Source organism: Hemiscyllium ocellatum, chromosome 16, assembly GCF_020745735.1.
Source record: "Hemiscyllium ocellatum isolate sHemOce1 chromosome 16, sHemOce1.pat.X.cur, whole genome shotgun sequence".
Lineage (NCBI taxonomy): Eukaryota > Metazoa > Chordata > Chondrichthyes > Orectolobiformes > Hemiscylliidae > Hemiscyllium > Hemiscyllium ocellatum.
In genome coordinates, this window is record NC_083416.1 from 2846109 (window position 1) to 2867080 (window position 20972).

The window sequence follows — 20972 nt, forward strand, 5'->3', positions numbered from 1 at the left end:
TTTGAACAGAATGAGAAATTGATAAACCTAATAAGGCAACCAGCACAACCAAACTGTGTCATTAATATTTGTGGGCTTTGTTAAGTACAAATTACCTGCTGCACGTTATTGCTCCTGACTGGGTTGGTATGCTGGAAATCAAACCCTGGGATTCCCAGAGTCTTCACAGTAGTTAAAAGTTTTAAAAAGTACACAGAATTCTCCAATTTACCTGATTTTCAGATTTGGGTTGACAGGAAGTATGGGCCATGTTTCTGTACTTAGCAAGAATTACTACTTATTACACACACACACACACACACACACACACACACCTTGATATTATGGGTAGATGGAAGAACTAGTTCCTGAGCCCAAGGATTGTTGAGATGATTCCTTTTCTGATTAGATGCTGCTTTTTGATCTCTCTTCTCTAGAGATCGTCATTCATTTACAGAAGGCAAAGGGTAACTGGCTCACACTTACAAAGGCCTTTGACTTATCAATTAAGCGACAGTTTACAGCAATTGGAAAAGGGAAATAAACTAGATATCTTCAGGCTTGAGACATCTTTCATTGCTGAACAAAAACAGCTCCTTCTCCTCCAGGGGGCTGATGGTTTCTGCCAAACATTCATTTACCAGCTGTTCAGCTACCCTGAGAGTTAGTCACATGGTTGTCGGAGGGCAGAAAACCCGTTTCAACAAGTGCTAGTCACTAGTTCACAGGCCAATCAACTACTTGCTGCCAGTTAATGTTCCATTCATAAATAGCCCTTGGCTTCAACTGGTCTACAAACGTGGCTTCCAATATGGCTTGACCAAGCAGCTATGTATACAGTATTTTGATTGAATATCAGATTATTTATTTTCTAAAATGGCAATGATCCTTTAACATCCTTGGTTTTGAAAACAGATCTTAAATTTGTACTGTGAAATTGAAAGATAACGGGATTAAAAATGTGATTATTATGATCTTGAAGTGAAGATGTTGGTTCCTGAAAATATACCCATGTTGGTATGTATTAATTCTTATGTTGATTTCCTCTATGCCTTATTGGTATTTTTTCCACTCAAATAATTTCCTTAATTCACTTAACTTAAAAAAAACTCCCCCTCTCCTGTTCTCTCCAAACTTTCCTCAGTTTTACGAACTTGCTGCTGATGTTGTTCAGCGTTTGCCATCTGGTGACAAGTAATGGCTACTACACCCGTGCAACTTTTAGAGTCAATAATCATTTTAACCATGATCTGGATTTGTTCAATTTGAATCAAATGTGACAAATTTGTACCTTTAACACAACCCTCAATGCATTACCATAATTACTAAATGGCATTTCATTGCAAATGTCAAAATGGCTGCCTCACAACTGTCACTAAATACAGAAACAAAGGATTATTTCTGCAGTTAAAAACATTTGCAAAACCCTCTCCCCACTCAACAGGTAACAGCCCCAGCATCCCATTCCATTAAACAAAGTCTAACATGCTAATCACAAAAGAAAAGAGTGGCATAATCATGAAATAGCCTGGAAATTAACACTCAAAAGGAAATTTACCTTTCTTTTCCTCCTTTGCTTTCTGTGTAGCTAAGTCAGCCAACCAGTGTAATGCTGACGTAGTGTCTGCTGAACTCAGTGTGCCATCCTTCAAGCCAGCTGTGGTGGATACCCCTTCGTTGTCACTTACAAAGCTCAAATTATTGCAACTGTTCCCACCCTGGCTCATGGTACTGTTTTCACTCGCCCCACTGCTGCTGTTGGCTGGGTCTGGTTTCACTTCCACTAGACCGCCATCAGGTTGAGGTAAAATAATGGAGCCTCCACTGCCTGCTGACACCTCATTCATAGCAAGCGCACTGGTAGGATTTGGAAGAATAGTTGAAAGCTGAAAAAAAGTCCAGAATTTAAAATTAATTAAAAGAATTTAGAATTAATTTAAAAATGCCAAGATTGGGTGAAATGCATAGAGGTTTGCATACCAAATCCAGCTGTTCAACCTAAGAAGCTTGTATTGTTTATCCATTCCCTATGCAAACAGTTATCAGTTTCTTAATATACTTAATCTCTATTATTTCCATATCCCTCCATCCACCTATTTGATCCTCAACAGTGACATAGTTTTTGCCTCAACAAACAACCCTGTAGATGAATTCCATAACCTCCAAATTCTTTGAAGAAATTCCTCACATTTTTTGCTTTAAATCATGTCATCCTTGAGCCCTCAACAACTGGAAACGGTATGCTTCAATAAACCGTAATTTCAGAAATTTAAACATTTCTGTTTTACTGACCAGTTTTCTGTATTGTTTCTACTTTAAAAGCTGAAATTTTTCTTCATATTTGCGTTTCTCTGTAGCAGTTAATATCGCTAAAATCTTCCCTCAGCCAAAATGCTACCCTAAGATCGTTTTTACATTTCCTCAGTTCATCATTACCTCTTGGCTTTTACACTCTTTCAAGGTTCTGTCCCAGCATTCCCACATGTCCCCTTTCTTTCCAATCGCTGTTTGTTTTCAGGGTAAAATTATTGTTGTTTTCTTCAACCAAAATGCAACAAATGGACTGTTTATCTGACCATGAAATATAACTATCACAAGCATCATTTCTTATTACTCTGCTTCTGGACCACTGGGATATTTTAACATCCTTTTTATGCCATAATTAATTTCTTACCCTCTTTCCCCATCATGCACTTTACTAGAACTTCCCTTGTGCAAACAGCAGTGCAACTAAAATAATAAAAAAAAGCTTGAGAAACTAAGCAGGTCTAGTAGAATCTGTGATGAGAGGAATAGTTAATATTTTGGGTTAATTTAACTCTCATTCAGAATTAGTATATTCCTCAGCTTTTGGGATATCTGTTCCTCACATTTTAGAACGTATGCACAAGGCTTCCTATTATGAAAAGCTAATTTCACAGGATTAGCTTAGTGATGAAAGTGCCTATCATACAAGATCCATTACACAGGTTTTCTCCAGATATTTACTCAGCTGTCTCTAATTTTCTGACAGAAACAGACACTGTTTCCTACATTGAAATCCATTTCTTATTTCAACAATACCCCTCTACAGTTATTGTTGAAATATTTTCATCTCCCATTTTCAAACTTTGCCACTTCTTGGTTTTAAGCATATCGATGTTTATTTTGTCTGCACTCTTTAGGATGCTTCAGAAAAGGTAGCAGATTTTAAGTAAACTACTCTTGAATGCTACGTTCCAAAGGCCGATAATAAAACGTACCTGTGACACTCCATTTGGTGCTGCTGGCTTAGGCAGAGGTTTGAGCTGTTTGGTAATACAAGGGCAATTGGCTTTGATACCCCACTTTCCCCTTGTTGCATGGACCATATCTCCAATATCATACAGAGCTGTAGATTGAGAGATGAATATTTTCAGAAAGGCCATTTCTTTTGAAGGCTTTGATTGTTCAATATACCTCAACTAATAGCATCCTTTTAGCTCTGTTATGAGCAACATGCAAAGACAATAAAGACAGAATGCAGAAATTGTAATACCCAGAAATTATATACAAAGCTGAACAATTTCATGGCACTAGGAACAAAAACAGGAAGGGTTTTAAGATTAGATTTAGCATTCGATGCCTAGTGTTACAACAGGGCAAAAAGCCGCTTTGCAATAGTTCAGTGCAGACAAGATTACAGATGTAGGGTCCTTTTCCATAAACAAAGATAACTGCAATGCACATATGATCAGAAAATGCAGATGAGTGCATTCTGATATATTTCAACGTTACATCGAAGGAATATGCTCACATAATACATTTGCTAAGGGAGAATAAATTCAAAAATTGTTAATTTTCCTAAAATGTCTCTTCAAAAATTAGATACACAAAATAAACTGTAAACTTGTTCTTCAGCCAACAGTAACAAAGGAGTAATGATGCAACTACAAGACTAAGTGGGGCAAGATGACCTGCCTTAATTCTTTCAAAGGTCTGCAATAGTAGGGCATTTCTGCCACAGTGAGATAACGCTGGTGCCTATAAATATATGGTAGTTGAAAGAACGAGGAAGAATTTGTAGCGCATAGGAAGCCTATGTTCAATGGAATTAGAGGCGGTAATGACCTCGTGGGATTGTCCACTATAGCTAGACAGAAACTCAGGAAATGTTTCGGACAACCAGGTTCAAATCCTTCCAGGCAGATGGTGGAATTTGAATGAACAGAATTGTGGAATGAAGAGGCTAATAACTGCAAACCCATTGTTGATTGTTGTGGGAAATAACCATTTGGTTCATTCATGTCCTTTAGGAAAGAAAACCGCTGCTCTTATCTGGTCTGGACTAAAACAACTCCAGATCCATAGCAATGTGCTTAACTCTGAACTGTCCTTGGGTAATTAAAATGGGACATAAATACTGACCATGCGAGCAATGCCAATATCCGTGAATGAATTAAAAATAATCTGGGCTATTAACTTGCAGTAACCAGCCACCCCCATATTACCGATGCTAATACTTAGCCACATTCCAGGAAATGATTTCCTCCTTCAGAATAACAAACATATTTAATTTTGGTAGCCATTATGCAAGACAGACGTAATTTGGCTAAAATAATGCACAAAGCTTCTACATAACAATCGAGTTAAGGTGGCATGTTACTCAGCAGCAGGAAATCAATGCTGTTTGTTACATTCTTGAGAGGGAGACTGATTAAATAATATAAATAGCAGCACTTTACTTATGCCATAACTATTTAACCTAACTCTCCCTAGCAGTGATTTGTATTTCAGGACAAGGAATCTCTGCAATCGAATAATTTGCTACCAAATAGCATCTGCAGATAGTTTTGTATTTAAATTTGCAAATGTTACTGCATCCACTAAAGAAATTATTTATATCATATTAGTAAGTACTCATCCAGATATTATGTGCACACTCTTTACCATCTCAAATTTTGAATGTACAGTCATAGAAACCCTCAGAAAATAGTTGCTTTGGTAGGCAGAAAAAAAGTCTTCAAGTATTTATTTTCTGCCCACTGTTCCCAACTTAAGACAGTGGTCAAAAGAATGCACAAATGCAACTGTACAATTTCTAATTATTAGCAGAAGTAGGTTTAGAAATATGACAGAGCTGACTAGGAACCCACAGGCAGTTATTCATTAATAATTTACAAAATGTTTAAACAAAACCAAAATCAAAGACGCTGGTGTGCAAGTGTTCCAGTTGGCCAATTTTAGCAATACAGACTTGTGTCTGTGGTGCCACACATGGCAAATTTCTAATCTCAAGTTGACATCTATCTTACCAAACGAAAGTGAAATGGAGAGATTGCTTGTAGCCAGGTTATGCAGCAATGAAAGGGACTTAGAACTGACTTATTATGTGATGCAAAATGTTAATAGCATCATAAAAATATATTTACTGAAAAATGTGAGCTCATCAGCTTCTGAATAAGTCTCTTTTTAATGCCTGAAGGAAAGGTAGTTTTATGAATTGACGGATCATATACTAACCAGTGCTAGGAATAATTTGCGTTGGCATTAGATTCTCTGGCTCATGGGTCTGTCCCTTAGCACACTTCAACCAAGAGAAAACCTCATCTTCGAGAGTGTCATCATCCACTGAAAGGAAAAATACAAAATAAATTGGACATCACGCACCAAAAAGACACAGGAGCATAGAATAATGTAATTGGTTATTTATTACTACAGATTGCATTTATAATCAAGATGCTGCATTCGCATTTCTCAACTTCTCTGGCATTCCCACCATGGCTGGGTGGTTAATCTCGAAACAAATGTATCACAGCCAAAATATTACTCTTCAATGTCTAATCATCCATGCATACAAGGATAACACATTTTATCAGTTTTTGTACTGTCTGCAGTTCTGAGCTATTCTCACTGTCATATGGTAGAATTACATCCATACTCCTCCAGGTGACTTTAGTTGTTTGCTCATACTAAAGTCTAGGATTTCTGCTGCACCTTTTTTGGTTAAATTTGCCATAGACTTGCCAAATAGAGCATTTGGTTTCAGTAATGATCAACAATAACCTGGAGATTATGCCCTGAAATGCATCCTTGAAAAATGGGTTAGTTAATTTCACTTCACTGATCTCGTGATCTTGCATTTGTCCATAACAATGTCACATATTTTACCTCCTCAATCTATTCTAAATCTTTATATTTGGTTTACCCATTTCAAATTACTTTGAAAACACACCTTGTTTGGCACATACTACAAAAAATTTCATTTGTAAATCAGTTTTGCCCATTGTGAACAACAATGGCCTCAGCACCATACCTTGTGACACCTGCAAAGCTTACAAATCTCATTCAAAATTACCACCGGCCTGTGTGCAATTTTTGGTCCATCTCACATATTTCAAATGTCAAACGTTTTGCTGGCATATGAACAGATAAAACCATCTATAGGCTTTACTTTCATTCAAGGCAAAAGTGAGGACTGCAGATGCTGGAGATTAAGAGTCAAAAGCGTGGTGCTGGAAAAGCACAGTGGGTCAGGCAGCATCCGAGCAGGAAAATCGACGTTTTGGGCTGGAGACTTTCATTTGCTTTCAATCAAGTTCTACAGCCCAGTGATCATCTCAGAAATGACCATGTTGCTAATTTTGTCATTGTTAACTCTTCACAAACATACATTTGTACTTGCACTCAAACTACTATGTCTCAAAGACACCAGTTTTTAACAGCTTCCCCTTCTCTCTGGATCTTTTTAGCAATGTCGTATCAATCAGAAAGCAAGTACTGTCGCAAGGAGTGCCAAACAAAATCTAATACAGCGCTACAAAAAGCAATATTAGGACCGCTTCATGCATGATGTAGGTTCGAGGAGCAGCTTAAAGGATACACTGAGCAATTAAAGAGGTTTTGGGAGGTAGTTCCAGCGTTTAGGGCTGGAACACGCCAGGGATATAGATCCCTCTTCAGTAACTGGTGGTATCTCCAAGACAGCCCATGCACATCATTAGTTCTTGATTACCATACCCTCAGTTCAAGGTGGTTCTAAACTGGCTTAACTAGAACAATTTCTAATGTGCCTGTTTAGTCACTCTGTCAATATCCAATTTCTGTTCAGGCAATCTGGATTAACTTCGTAAAAAACAACCCATCGCTTCAGTGTCACTCTCAACTATCCTTTTGCAGGTCAAAAGCCCCTTACTAACAACTTTATTATACTCAATTTACATTTTAGTTAATTCTGAAAACAAGCTTTTTACCAAGGGCAAGATACACAATGGCTAAGATATTCGCCATTTCGCAGTTAGTAATAATGCTTTGCCCTTCTTTTCTGTACATGTGCATGGTAGTTATTAAGTCAATCACACATTTCTACAAAAAATATAACTGTGTCTAAAAACAGGTACTGTTTTATCACACTAATCCTTCCAATTTAACAAGTTTTTGAATTCACATCCTTTCCATACCTTGTGGTGGTCGCCCCTTCCTCATCCTGTAGCAATCGAGACACACACCAAAACCGCACTTCCGACACACCCAGTGGATGTTAAAGAGAGTTGTTTCACATGCATCACACATCTCACGAATACCCCGTACAGCTCGCTTCCATGCCAGTTGTTCTACAAGCAACAAAAATAAAATATAACCAATCATACAACAGGATATTAAATAAGGCATTTACGAGACTCACAAAAATGTTTATCAATTTAAACAAGGAGAATTAACATTGAAATATTGCCAAAATTTGTATTTCAGACATTGCAATCATTCACAAATACAGATGAACAGATGTCTAAAACAAAGCAAAACTCAGTGCATTGCATCAAATAGATACAGGATATCTTCAATTTTAGAAGAGATTCATAGTTATGTACAAACATACCACAACCATTCGGCATTGTGGTTGTAAAGACAGAATATTTTAAATTGGCCAGGAAAGACTGAGGCTGGATGTTAAGTTTGCATAATGGTAAAATCAGGTTAGATATCCCATAGCAAGGTAGACATATTTTTGCAGTCTTTGCAAATTTGATGCGAATCTGTGAAAGTGAAACATATTTGTTGTTGGTTGAGGCACTGGTCATGGTCATAACTTATAAAACTGGGCAAAAAGATAACCCAAATGTAGTCAACATCCTTTTTTGTTTTCGCACTAGCAACAGCAGCCAAAAGGTTACATCCAGATTTTTATCACTTGTGAATAACCTTGGAGATTTTTATTTTTATTGCCTGCCAGGAGATTGACAATAACTACTGGCATATGACCCTGGTCGTAAATCAGGACACCAGAACATTATGACTGTATGAGATAAGATGAATGGACAGGCCGATCTTTTCCTGTTGTTCATCTCTTGAACGTTCATATCATGCTGTATGTGCCTTCTTAAAATTCCAGATTCCTTTCGATGGTGTGGCTTCAAGAAACTCTTGCAAAACTGGAGTCAATGAGAATCCGGTCAAACCTCTCTGCTGGCTGGATTCATACCTGGCATATCGGATGATGATTATGGCAGTTGGAGACAGTCATTTCATTTCCAGGACATTGCTGTAGGAGATCCTCATCTAGAGTCAACCATCTTCAGCTGCTTCATCAATCACCTTACCTCCATTATAAGGTCAGAAATGGGGACAGTCACTGATAATTAAACAATGTTCAGCACCATTCACGACTCCTCTGACAGTGAAGTAGTCCATGTCCAAACGTGGCAAGACCTGGACAATATCCAATTTTGGGCTGACAAGTGGCAATAACACTTGTGCCACACAATGACCATCATGGATAATGATCACCCCTTGACAATCAATGCATAACTTGTACTGAACTTCCCCACAATCAACATCCAGGGGGTGTCTACTGATCAGGAGCTCAACTGGACTTGCCATATAAATAGAATGGCTCGAAGATCAGGTCAGTGACTAGGAATGCTTCAGTGAGTAACCCCCCAAAGCCTGTCCACCACCTAAAATGCGTAAGTCAGGAGTCTGATGGAATAGTTTCTATATGCCTGGATGCACATAGCTCCAATAACACTCAAGAAGCTTGAAACCAACCCAGGCCAAAGCAACCTGCTTGATTGGCACTGTATCTACAAATATTCACGACCACTGTAATCTGGAAGAACAAGGGCAGCAGATACATGGGAACACCACAAACTGTAAGTTTCTCTCTAAGCCACACATTGTCCTGGCATGAAACATATTGCCATTCCTTCAAGGCCACTGGGTCAAAACTCCTGGAGTTCTCTCCTTAATGGCATTATCTACCTACAGCACATGAACTGCAGAGATTCAAGATGCTCAGCAGCATCTTCACAAGGGTAACTCAGGATGGGCAATTATGCTGGTCCAGTCAGCAATACCCACATCTCATGAATTAATAATTGAAAGTATCCATACAATAGTTAAGGCTTTTGAGGGAACACCACATGGCAACATTAATACCGAAGGACATGTGCAATCAAAACAACAGAAATTGTCACTTCACAATTACATCTGCAAAACATCACTGAGGCCAGCTAACAAATACTTTTGGAGAAGATTCAAATTAATTTGGCAGGGATGGGAACCATAAAATAGTTGAAACCAGAAATGACATTAGAGGACAGAGATATAAATAGTGATAAAATAAGAACATCCAAAAACTGCAGGTACCTGATTAAGGAAATCACAGAGGTAGCGAAGTAAGTACCAAACAGTATTATGTCAATGTCCATTGTATAACTGGTGAGTCAAGGTGCATTCTGATATGCAATTATGATATGGCCACACTCAGGCTGGAAAGAGTTCATAATATTCCTAACTACCAAATGTGCTAGAAAGATAGAGAAGGGAAAAAAGGACAGACCGTTCCAGTATTAATTCAGGTTGCTGCTACAGTTCTATGTAGAAAGGATAGCCGACCATCTTCCAATGACCACCGCAATAGATTTGGCCAATGGTAACATTATTAAAGATAGGATTGTCGACTTACCTGTCAGTCATTTGTCTTGTCCAGATGCTTCCATTCTAGGAAAGCATCTCAAATGTACTCAGCAATAAGGACACTGGAGGCCAGTACTGCACCGTTCCCACCCTCTTTTATGGCAATAACTACTGCATTCCAATAAATAAAATGTTTGATGATTTCAAGGCTACTCTGACAGCTACTAAGAGAAATGAGTAAGCTAGCAGGCTGATAGAGAGGGCAGGATGGCAAGTGGATGGGAGGAAAATGGGTGGGGGGGGGGGGTGGGGCAGAGTGACAGTTAAGTGGGTGGGAAAACGAGGTATTGGAGGTCTTAAAAAGCAAAGATGCAAAAATCTCCGGGACCTGATTAAGGTCATTGCAGAAAGTTAGGGAAGAAATTATGGGGTATCTAGCAGTGATATTTGTATCATCTACAGCCACAGGTGAGGTGCCAGATGACTGGAGGGTGGCTAATGTGCCTTTATTTAAGAAAGGCTGTAAGGAGAAGCCTGGGAAACTACAGACCTGTGAATTTGATATCAGTGTTGGTTAAGTTGTTGGAGGAGATTCTGAGAGATAGAATTCATGAATTGGACAAGCAATGACTGATTAGGGATAGTGTGCACGGTATGGTGTGTGGGAAATTGTGCCTCTCAAACTTGATTGAATTTTTTTGAGGACGGAACCAAAAGTACTGATGAGGGCAGAGTGGTAAATGTCTACATGGCCTTCAGTATGACCTTTGACAAGATTTCACATGACAGATTAGTTAACAAAGTTAGATCACATGGGATTCATGGTGGTGGTGGGTGGGTCAACACCAGTTTTATAGTAAGCAAGCTTTCTATCTTTTCCTGATTCAAATGCTGGCGACCTTCTTTTGATCAGTGTCAGGCACCACCTACTTCTCTTAGCAGTTGACACACCTAAGACTATTACTGCATAGTCAGTGCATTGGACTTCTGGGAGACCCCGCAGTGTACATCTTTAAGGGTAGAGAAACATCTGGGTTGGTTTGAGATGATTCTATGATTGAATCTATTTGGCTTGCTTTGAGAAGTATCTGTTTTATTCATTTGCAATTCATTCTTACAGTGAACACCAAAATGTGACAAATAGCAAAATTATTAAAAAGCCTTGGCACATTTCAAAAGGTATGTAAAATGAAAGTTATCTTGAATTCCTTTTAACATGTTTGGAGAAAAACGTAGTGCTAAGACTACAGGAGGCATTCCTGATACATACAGGATAACTTTTATGATAAAAATGTTTCCAGTCCAACAAGGAATAAAAGATCTGACTTTGAGATCAAAATGGAGGATAGTATTCATGGTGTGAAGTGGCTGAATTGAACGTGGAGTCCTGAAGGAGGCTAAGTGTTTATGTGGAAAATGATGTGCTAATCTTCCAGCTAGCATTAAACTTCATTGGAATACTATAGCAGAACACTAAGGCAGAAATATGGGCTTGAAGGCAAGATGGTGCATTAACGGTAAGGAATGGGAGGTTTGGCATCATTCTTGTGGAGGTGCTCTAGAAAGGCAGTCACTGCCTGTATTTGGTCGCACCAATGAGGACACAACCATATTGTGAACAGCAAATTTGGTAGACTAGATTGAAAGAAAATCCGATGTCATTTCCATCATCTCAATCAGGGTGCCAACACAAAACACAGCCTGCCTCCCTTTTGCTATCAGAATTAGAGGGATCATTCTCTCAGCTACTGCTCTGTCATTCTAAACACCACCTTCACCCCAGATCCCGGCACCATCCGTACACTTGCAAGTGTATCACATGTCCTTTTATCTTCTTTCTCCACAGTGTCCAATGCCCTAAACATATCTTCCAGGTAAACAGTGATTTACTTCTACTTACCTCTCCCCTACCATTATAAACATTTGTCTTTTGTTCTGGGTGCCAACCATATTTATTTCACTTGTTTGTCCTCCTTTCATTTTTTTCTGAACAAAGAAACACTGTTTTTCCAGCCTTCTTCAGTTCTGAAGATAAGTCACATTGAAACGTTAGCCGCCTTATGCTCTCCATAGATGCTGTCAGAGTTTCTCCAGCATTGTTTTTATTCCAGAACACCACCTTATAGATTTGAGTGGTCTTTTTAATATAAAATAATACAGCACAGCCCAGGCCCTTCAGCCCTTGATGCTGTGCCGACCTTTTATCCTAATCTAAGACCAAACTCTATGTTTTATTATCATCCATGTGCCTATTCGTTTAAATGTCCCTAATGTGATTTCAGTTTTAAAATAAAAAACAGAAAACAAAACAAGGATTGCTTGCAAAATGACCAACCTACAGAAAGATATTATGTGAATACATCTCTCCTTCTGCTAGTTTCTCCCCCTCGGCCAGTGGGGTTATATTAAATTCTGATATCAGGAGGTAACTCTAGGATCAACTCTGGGTTCACTTCAGCAGTTGTACCAGCCACTGCATACAGTTGTCAACACATCTGCACCCAGTATAAGTGGTGCACACCATGCTTAAGCATTTAATTTTTATGATCAGATATACTTTGTAAGTCATATGTTCTTTGCTGCTGTATTTCCTTTTTAAAAATCACAGTCAGATCCAATAAACACTTGCCGATGTCTAATAACATTACTTTCAGAAGGGTGAACCTCCATTGTTGCATTGATCTGTTAGTCTTTCCAAATTAAATGGTGCTGCTATCCTGCTTTGACCCAACTGCCTTGATTCAGTGGAAGCCCCAAACTGCCTTACAATCTTTGTCCTCACTTTGAAGAGTTGGATATTGTGAGTTTACAAAGCACATTGTTGCGGTTACACTGTTGCAAGCTATTTCGTTAATATTTTGTATTTCTACACGTCACCACAGCACCACTATTTTATCACATGGTACATGAAATGTTTTAATATGGCTGTTATGTATTGAAAATGTCTATTTTACCCAACTGCAATAAAAATAATTGAAATCTCTACTACTAATCTCATTTAAAACATGTTCAATTTCAATTCAAATATTCAGGCTAAAATAGGATTAGAAGGCAGGCGAATAATGAAAAAAACTGAGGGGAAGATCACAGATGCAGTAAATTCCTATTGACTATTGCTCCATTTTCTATTTGCATTCTAACAATGTTCAGTCAAGGGGCTGTGCATTCTCATTTAGAGTTGAAAGATGCATTTTTAATTTGTTTTGCATGGTATGGGTTCAGGCTGTATGAACCAATTAGTGACAGTCTAGAGCAGCCTCTCACACTCCCTAGATCATCTTGCTGCCCACCAACCAACTTGTGATCTTCGTCTCAATAAGGATTCAGAGAGGGAAGCCGTGAACAGCAGAGTCAGACAGCAGGAGGTCCAGAGTGAAAGAGGATTAAGAGGGTGAATATGGGACTGGCAGAGGTTCAAACTGAAGGCTCTGAGAAAAGATCTGTGGCAATCTGGATGCGAAAGGAGCAGGATATGAGGGGTGATCAGGAAGGCTAGCAAGCAGCAAACAAGAAACAAGTAGGAAGTGTATTTCACTATACACTTTTAAATTTACTTTTTAATTACACAAAAAGGAAATCAGAAACATGCAGGGTTTTTTCCCCAATACGGAATGTCTACCAGGACCTAACTGCAGCTTTACATTGGTTTTAATGGGAATGTGTAATTTGCTTGAAGTTGGAATTTTCAGGAATGTAGCCACAGCTTTAAGTGAGGATTTACTGGATTGCCTGGAAGATAGGGAATAAAAGGAAGCTCAATTCAGAAATCAAGGGTTGAAACACGGAACTAGCAGTCATAGAATCATATAGATGCACAGCATGGAAATAGACCCTTCGGTCCATCTCATCGATGTTGACCAGATATCCCAACCCAATCTAGTCCCACCTGCCAGCACCTGGCCCATATCCCTCCAAAACCTTTCTATTCATGTATCCATCCAGATGCCTTTTAAATGTTGTAATTGTACTAGCCTCCACCACTTCCTCGGGCAGCTCATTCCATACATGTACTATCCTCTGTGTGAAAAAGTTGCCCCTTAGGTCTGTTTTATATCTTTCTCCTCTCACCCTAAACCTATGCCCTCTAATTCTGGACTCCCTCACCCCAGGGAAAAGACTTCACCTATTTATCCTATCCATGCCACTCATGATTTTATAAACCTTTATAAGGTCACCCCTCAATTTCTGACACTCCAGGGAAAACAGACCTAGCCTATTCAATCTCTTCCTATAGCTCAAATCCGTCAACCCTGGCAACATCCTTGTAAATCTTTTCAGAACCCATTCAAGTTTCACAACATCTTTCCGATAGGAGGGAGACCAGAACTAAACACAATATTCCAAAAGTGGCCTAACAAATGTCCTGTACAGCCACAGCATGACCTCCCAACCCCTGTACTCAATACTCTAACCAATGAAGGAAAGCATACTAAACGCCTTCTTCACTATCCTATCTACCTGCGACTCCACTTTCAAGGAGCTATGAACCTGCACTCCAAGGTCTCCTTGTTCAGCAACACTCCCTAGGACCTCTGATATCAGGGAGAAGCAATACAGAGAGTGAAGACTGCAATCAGTAAATGATCGTGTTTTTGGGAGCCTTAAGGGGGCAGGGGGAGCAACCCAAGTCATGGTCCACATTGGCACCAACGACATTGGTAGGAAGAGAAATGGGGATTTAAGACAGAAATTCGGGGAGCTAGGATGGAAGCTTAGAGCTAGGACCAACAGAGTTGTTGTCTCTGGTTTGTTACCCGTGTCATGGGCTAGTAAGGCAAGGAATAGGGAGAGAGAGGAGTTGAACACGTGGCTACAGGGATGGTGCAGGAGGGAGGGTTTTGGATTCTTGGATAATTGGGGCTCTTTCTGGGGTAGGTGGGACCTCTACAAGCAGGATGGTCTTCATCTGAACCAGAGGGGTACCAATATCCTGGAGGGGAAGTTCGCTAAGGCTATTGGAGTGGGTTTAAACTAATCCAGCAGGGGGATGGGAACCAAAATTGTAGTTCCAGTATAGAAAAGGTTGAGAGTAGGGAGGTCCGAAATCAAGTGTCAGGGACACAAGATGGCACCGGCAAGCAAGAACTTAGTTTGAAATGTGTCTACTTCAACGCCAGGAGCATCCGGAATAAGGTGGGTGAACTTGCAGCATGGGTTGGTACTTCGATGTTATGGCCATTTTGCAGACATGAACAGAGCAGGGACAGGAATGGTTGTTGCAGGTTCCAGGATTTAGATGTTTCAGTAAGATCAGAGAAGATGGTAAAAGGGGGTGTGTGTGGCATTGTTGGTCAAGGATAGTATTACAGTTGCAGAAAGGATATTTGGCGACTTGTCAACTGAGGTAGTATGGGCTGAGGCTAGAAACAGGAAAGGAGAGGTCACCCTGTTGGGAGTTTTCTACAGGCCTCCGAATAGCTCCAGTGTTGTAGAGGAAAGGATAGCAAAGATGATTCTCGACAGGAGTGAGAGAGACAGGGTAGCTGTCATGGGGAATTCAACTTTCCAAATATTGACTGGGAACACTACAGTATGAGTACTATAGATGGGTCAGTTTTGTCCAGTGTGTGCAGGAGGGCTTCCTGACACAGTATGTAGACAGGCCAACAAGGGGCGAAGCCACATTAGATTTGGTACTGGGTAATGAGCCCGGCCAGGTGTGGTGAGCACTTTGGTGATAGCTATCACAATTCTGTTATGTTTACTTCAGTGATAGAAAGGGTTAGGTGTATACCACTGGGCAAGAGTTGCAGCTGGGGGAAAGGCAATTCCGATGCAATTAGGCTAGATTTAGGAAGCATAGGATGGGGAAGGAAACTGCAGGGGATGGACACATTAGAAATGTGGAGCTTATTCAAGGAAAGGCTCCTGTGTGTCCTAGATAAGTATGTACCTGCCAGGCAGGGAGGAAGCAGTAGAGCACGGGAGCAGTGGTTTACAAAGGAAGTGGAATCTCTGGTCAAGCGGAAGAAGGATGCTTATGTTAGGATGAGATGTGAAGGCTCAGTTAGGGCAATTGAGGGTTACAAGGTAGCCAGGAAAGACCTAAAGAGAGAGCCAGAAGAAGACGTGAGAAGTTGTTGGCGGGTAGGATCAGGGTAAACCCTAAGGCTTTCTATAGGTATTTAAGGAATAAAAGAATGATGAGAGTAAGATTAGGGCCAATCAAGGATAATAGTGGGAAGTTGTGTGTGGAGTCAGAGGAGATAGGGGAAGCACTTAATGAATATTTTGACAATATTCACTCCAGAAAACGACAATGTTGTCGAGGAGAATACTGAGATACAGGCTATTAGACTCGGTGTGATTGAGGTTCACAAGGAGGAGGTATTAGAAATCCTGCAGAGTGTGAAAATAGACAAGTCCCCTGGGCTAGATGGGATTTATCCTAGGATCCTCTGGGAAGCCAGGGAGGAGATTGCCGAGCCTTTGGCATTGATCTTTAAATCGTCATTATCTACAGGAATAGTGCCAGAAGACTGGAGGATAGCAAATGTGGTTCCCCTGTTCAAGAAGGGGAGTAGAGACAATCCTGGTAATTATAGACCAGTGAGCCTTATTTCAGTTGTTGGTAAAGTACTGGAAAAGGTTATAAGAGATAGGATTTATAATCATCTGGAAGAGAATAACTTGATTAGGTATAGTCAGCACGGTTTTGTGAAGGGTAGGTTGTGCCTCACAAACCTTATTGAGTTCTTTGATAAGGTGACCAAACAGGTAGATGAGAGTAAACCGGTTGATGTGGTGTATGTGGCATTCGATAAGGTTCCCCACAGGAGGCGATTGTACAAAATGCGGAAGAATGGGATTGTGGGAGATATAGCAGTTTGGATCAGTAATTGGTTTGCTGAAAGACGACAGAGGGTGGTGGTTGATGGGAAATGTTCATCCTGGAGTTCAGTTACTAATGGCGTACCGCAAGGGTCGGTGTTGGGTCCACTGCTGTCAGTCATTTTTATAAAAGACCTGGATGAGGGCGCAGAAGGGTGGGTTAGTAAATTTGCAGACGACACTAAGGTCGGTGGAGTTGTGGATAGTGACGAAGGATGTTGTAGGTTAGAGAGACATAGATAAGCTGCAGAGCTAGGCTGAGAGTTGGCAAATGGAGTTTAATGCGGACAAGTGTGAGGTGATTCACTTTGGAAGGAATAAAAGGAATGCAAAGTACTGGGCTAATGGTAAGATTCTTGGTAGTGCAGGTAATCAGAGAGATCTCGGTGTCCAGATACACAGATCCTTTAAAGTTGCCACCCAGGTTGACAGGGTTGTTAAGAAGGTATACAGTGTTTTAGCTTTTATTAATAGAGGGATCGAGTTCTGGAACCATGAGGTTATGCTACAGCTGTACAAACCTCTGGTGCAGCTGCACTTGGAGTATTGTGTATAATTCTGGGTCACAGCATTATAAGGAGGATGTGGAAGCTTTGGAAAGGGTGCAGAGGAAATTTACTAGGATGTTGCCTGACATGGAGGGAAGGTCTTATGAGGAAAGGCTGAGGACTTGAGGCTGCTTTCGTTAGAGAGAAGGTGGTTGAGAGGTGACTTAATAGAGACATATAAGATAATCACGGGGTTAGATAGGGTGGACAGGGAGAGCCTTTTTCTAAGTATGGTGACAGCGAGCACGAAGGGGCAGAGCTTTGAGGGGTGGTAGATTATAGGACAGATGTCAGAGATAGTTTCTTTACTCAGAGAGTAGTAAGGGTAGGGAATGCTTTGCCTGCAACAGTAGTAGATTCGCCAACTTTAAGTACATTTAAGTCGTCATTGGACAAGCACATGGACGTACATGGAATAGTATGGGGTAGATGGGCTTCAGATTGGTATGACAGGTTGGCGCAACATCGAGGGCCGAAGGGCCTGTACTGCGCTGTAATGTTCTATGTAATTGCAGTAATGTGAAGTGCATGGAATGAAGGTGGTAAGGGATTGCTGCATGCTGCTGCAACAGGGGAAATTCAGTATAGTAGAAGCAGTGGGGAACTTGGTCACCTTAGGTTTGTTGGGAAAACAAAATAGCTGACAGTGAGAATGAGAAATGCAACCAACTGCTCTGTAAGATTTGGATAGCAGGATGAGGTCCAGTCGAGATGGGTATACAATTTTCCTCAATTTTTGGAATTGCAGTCTGAGAAACACAGCTGAATGATGAATATTCTCATCAGTTGTGGTGGGGGAGGCAAAAGGAGAGACAAAGGGAAAAAGCTGCGATTGGAGCACTAAGGGAAATACAGCTCACTTAGAAAGAGGGAGATGGAGAGGGCACCACATTGCTTTGGGGTAGACAAATAGCTTGGGAAAGGGAGATGGGTGCAATCACTTCTCCCCAGTTGAGAAAAGGTGCAATGAGCAAAAAAACCTATGATGTGGCATGGATGAGTTGAGAGTGGACCAGCCGCTCCATTGTCAGAAGTCTCTATTCTCTCTCAGACCTCCACCACTTGTAACTCTGTAAGCCACATACTTTCTATAAATGCCAAACATAATTCCAGTTGTATCACTTTCTAAAGCTCATTTGGATAATGTTTGTCTATGAAACATATTTCCTCTTGCAAAAGCAAAGTCACACACTTCCTTCATACAGCAAACATTATATTTAGTTCAAAAGGGCAAAAGAAATCATTGATGCAAGCATGAATCAAATCTTGGCACCAACATTTCCTTGAGACGAGCAAAATTCAAATAATTTTCTTTTCAAAACAAAGGGCCCAAGAGTGCTACTTTTATGTCAAATTCTGCAATTAGCTACAGCTACCAGCAGTAGAGATCCTGTGAAGTAGGTAGAAAATGTAAAAGGACTGAAGATGGAGACAAATTACTTGCACACTGCAGGGACTCGTGAATGAAATACAGAAATTCTGCAATGTAATTGTTTTTATGAAAGTTAAATCTTGTCTGAGAGAATATGTCACTGCAATTACGTTTTGCTTTCAAATGATCAAATTAAAGGAATTACCTTACACGAAATGACACAGCGGGATTTGAGTTTGCAATATTAACCATAGACGTGTACAGGAACTCAATGAGCTGGTTGATATTGAGCAGTAGAAAACAGGAACATGAAGAGGAAATTCCACTGTTGACTTGTCTATAGTCCAACTGTAAACGTATTCGGCTTACTTACAATCAAAATTCTGCCAGGTGACAAAATTCTCCTTTGAAAATCACAGCTATTGTGCCCAAATATCCACTGTGAATATTCGCATAGAGGTAAACATCTGTGGAACATTTTAGAGACCGTTTTGCCAGTTAGAATTAACATACTCCACAATCTATTAGGTTTTGCCTGGCATTTTAGCTAGCATATTGCTTACAAGAAAATTTAACTTACGGTGGGGTTCTACCAGAAGCATAGCCTCCTTCTCAGACATCACAAGTTGACAAAACTGGTCACCAACATTTGCCAAAATGTACTTGGATGTTTCCAAATCCAGGCCTTCTGCAGGTGTACGCGATGGGATCCAAAGACTCAGGGCTTCAGCATCACACTGTCTGGGATTTAGAAAACCCCCAACACGTAGGACACCAGTCCTAGTAAAAGCTAGTCTGGAAAAAGATTACAATATGATGCATTTACATTGCCAACATCTCATTTGAACATTTGCACGAAAGATTAATTCGAAGAATAACATTTATAAAAATATGGACCATCAAAGTATAAACACTCAGTTTATGAACCAGCATCAATTTTGGCCATTGCTAATGTGCTGAAAATACAAGAATTCCCTCATTGGTCAAGGTCCAAACAAGCTGATTATGCACACTATTATGCATTGGTTGGAAAACAATCAAGTTCCTTTGCATTTTTGATGTCAAAGAAAACAAATTGAAACCAATCCAGACAGCTACACAGATATCACAAACGCACAATCAGATCAAGGCCATAATTAGAAAATGATTTGCGCATTCACTACTCGAAGTTGGTGAATTTCTTTTATTAATTTATTCTAAAAAAATTAAGATGGAGAAGGAAAAGCCACATTGTTATTGCTTCACACCCTCTGGGAGTTCAAATACTTTATGACCAATGAATTATTTCTCAACTGCAATCGCTCATAGGAAAGTGAAAATTTATATATGAAGCTCCACAAACATCAACAAGTTTAACTACTTTCTTGATGCTGACTGAACAATCCAAGGTGGTAATCAGGATACCAGAAGAACCCTTTTCAAACACCCAAATCCTTTATAGCCATTTGTAAACGTAGACAGGATTTGGCTCAACTTTAAATCTACAAGTCAGCAACGTCACAACTCATTACGACAGTGCACTGGAAAGCAAGCCCTGTTACTGTCACAGTCACATGAAATGTGAAAAGACGAGTCAAATTATCTGTAGTCCCCAGTTTACTTGATTGACAAGCAGCTTAAAAGAAAACACTCACCAGGTTTCTGTTCTTTGCAAGAAAATAAATTACAAATAAACTGTCTAACCAACGGTCAAAAGGATGTGACAAATTGCTATTACAAATTTGTAACTTAAAACACTACCCCTTCTTAAATTTCCACTTTAAACATACCGACCGACCGACCACATTTTTTTAAAATGTGGACTTTACATGCATCCACCCTTATGAATAATGAAGTGCCATTTCAAACATGTCTCATCAAAAGATATGTGACACACAAACAAATTTCAAGAACTTCACTCCCCCCCCCGCACCCCGGTTTATTTACGTCATATGGAAACTTTTGCCATTATTTAAATCCTTAAATTAGTTCAGCATTTTGTATTCATGACAAGCCATCTGTAATCTCATTATCTTTACCAGCAAATGTGAACATTTTATACCGTACAGTTGAATCAACAGACTCCACCTAAACAGTCGTACATTTGGAGTTTAAACTTTTAAATGAGATTTATTTTCTCTCTTTCCACTTCCAATTCTAAATTTGGTCTTATTTGCATTTTCATCTCAAGCATGAATGGTTCAGATATACGATGGCAAACAATTTTTTTTTCAAAATAATACACTTTTACACAAACTTTTTTCACTTTCATTTTCCTCAGAATAGTGTGGTCTTACCTCACATTATTTCACTGCAGAGGCTGGGTAATTTTAACGCAAAAGTTAGTACCCTTTTTATTGCATCTCAGATCCCAATCTCCAATTTAGATT

The 20972-nt window shown here is 39.8% G+C and overlaps 1 protein-coding gene across 1 annotated transcript in view; it reads right to left on the minus strand.

Moving 5' to 3' along the window:
- The window catches only part of LOC132823316 (lysine-specific demethylase 3B-like), a 132011-nt gene that overhangs the window by 31623 nt on the left and 79416 nt on the right, over positions 1-20972 (minus strand). Inside the window, exons 12-16 of the mRNA XM_060836998.1 lie at positions 19184-19398; positions 7398-7550; positions 5461-5568; positions 3222-3349; positions 1538-1865 (exon numbers count right to left, since the gene is read on the minus strand). Coding sequence (XP_060692981.1) covers positions 1538-1865; positions 3222-3349; positions 5461-5568; positions 7398-7550; positions 19184-19398 — 932 coding nt within the window. The remainder of the gene's footprint in view (positions 1-1537; positions 1866-3221; positions 3350-5460; positions 5569-7397; positions 7551-19183; positions 19399-20972) is intronic.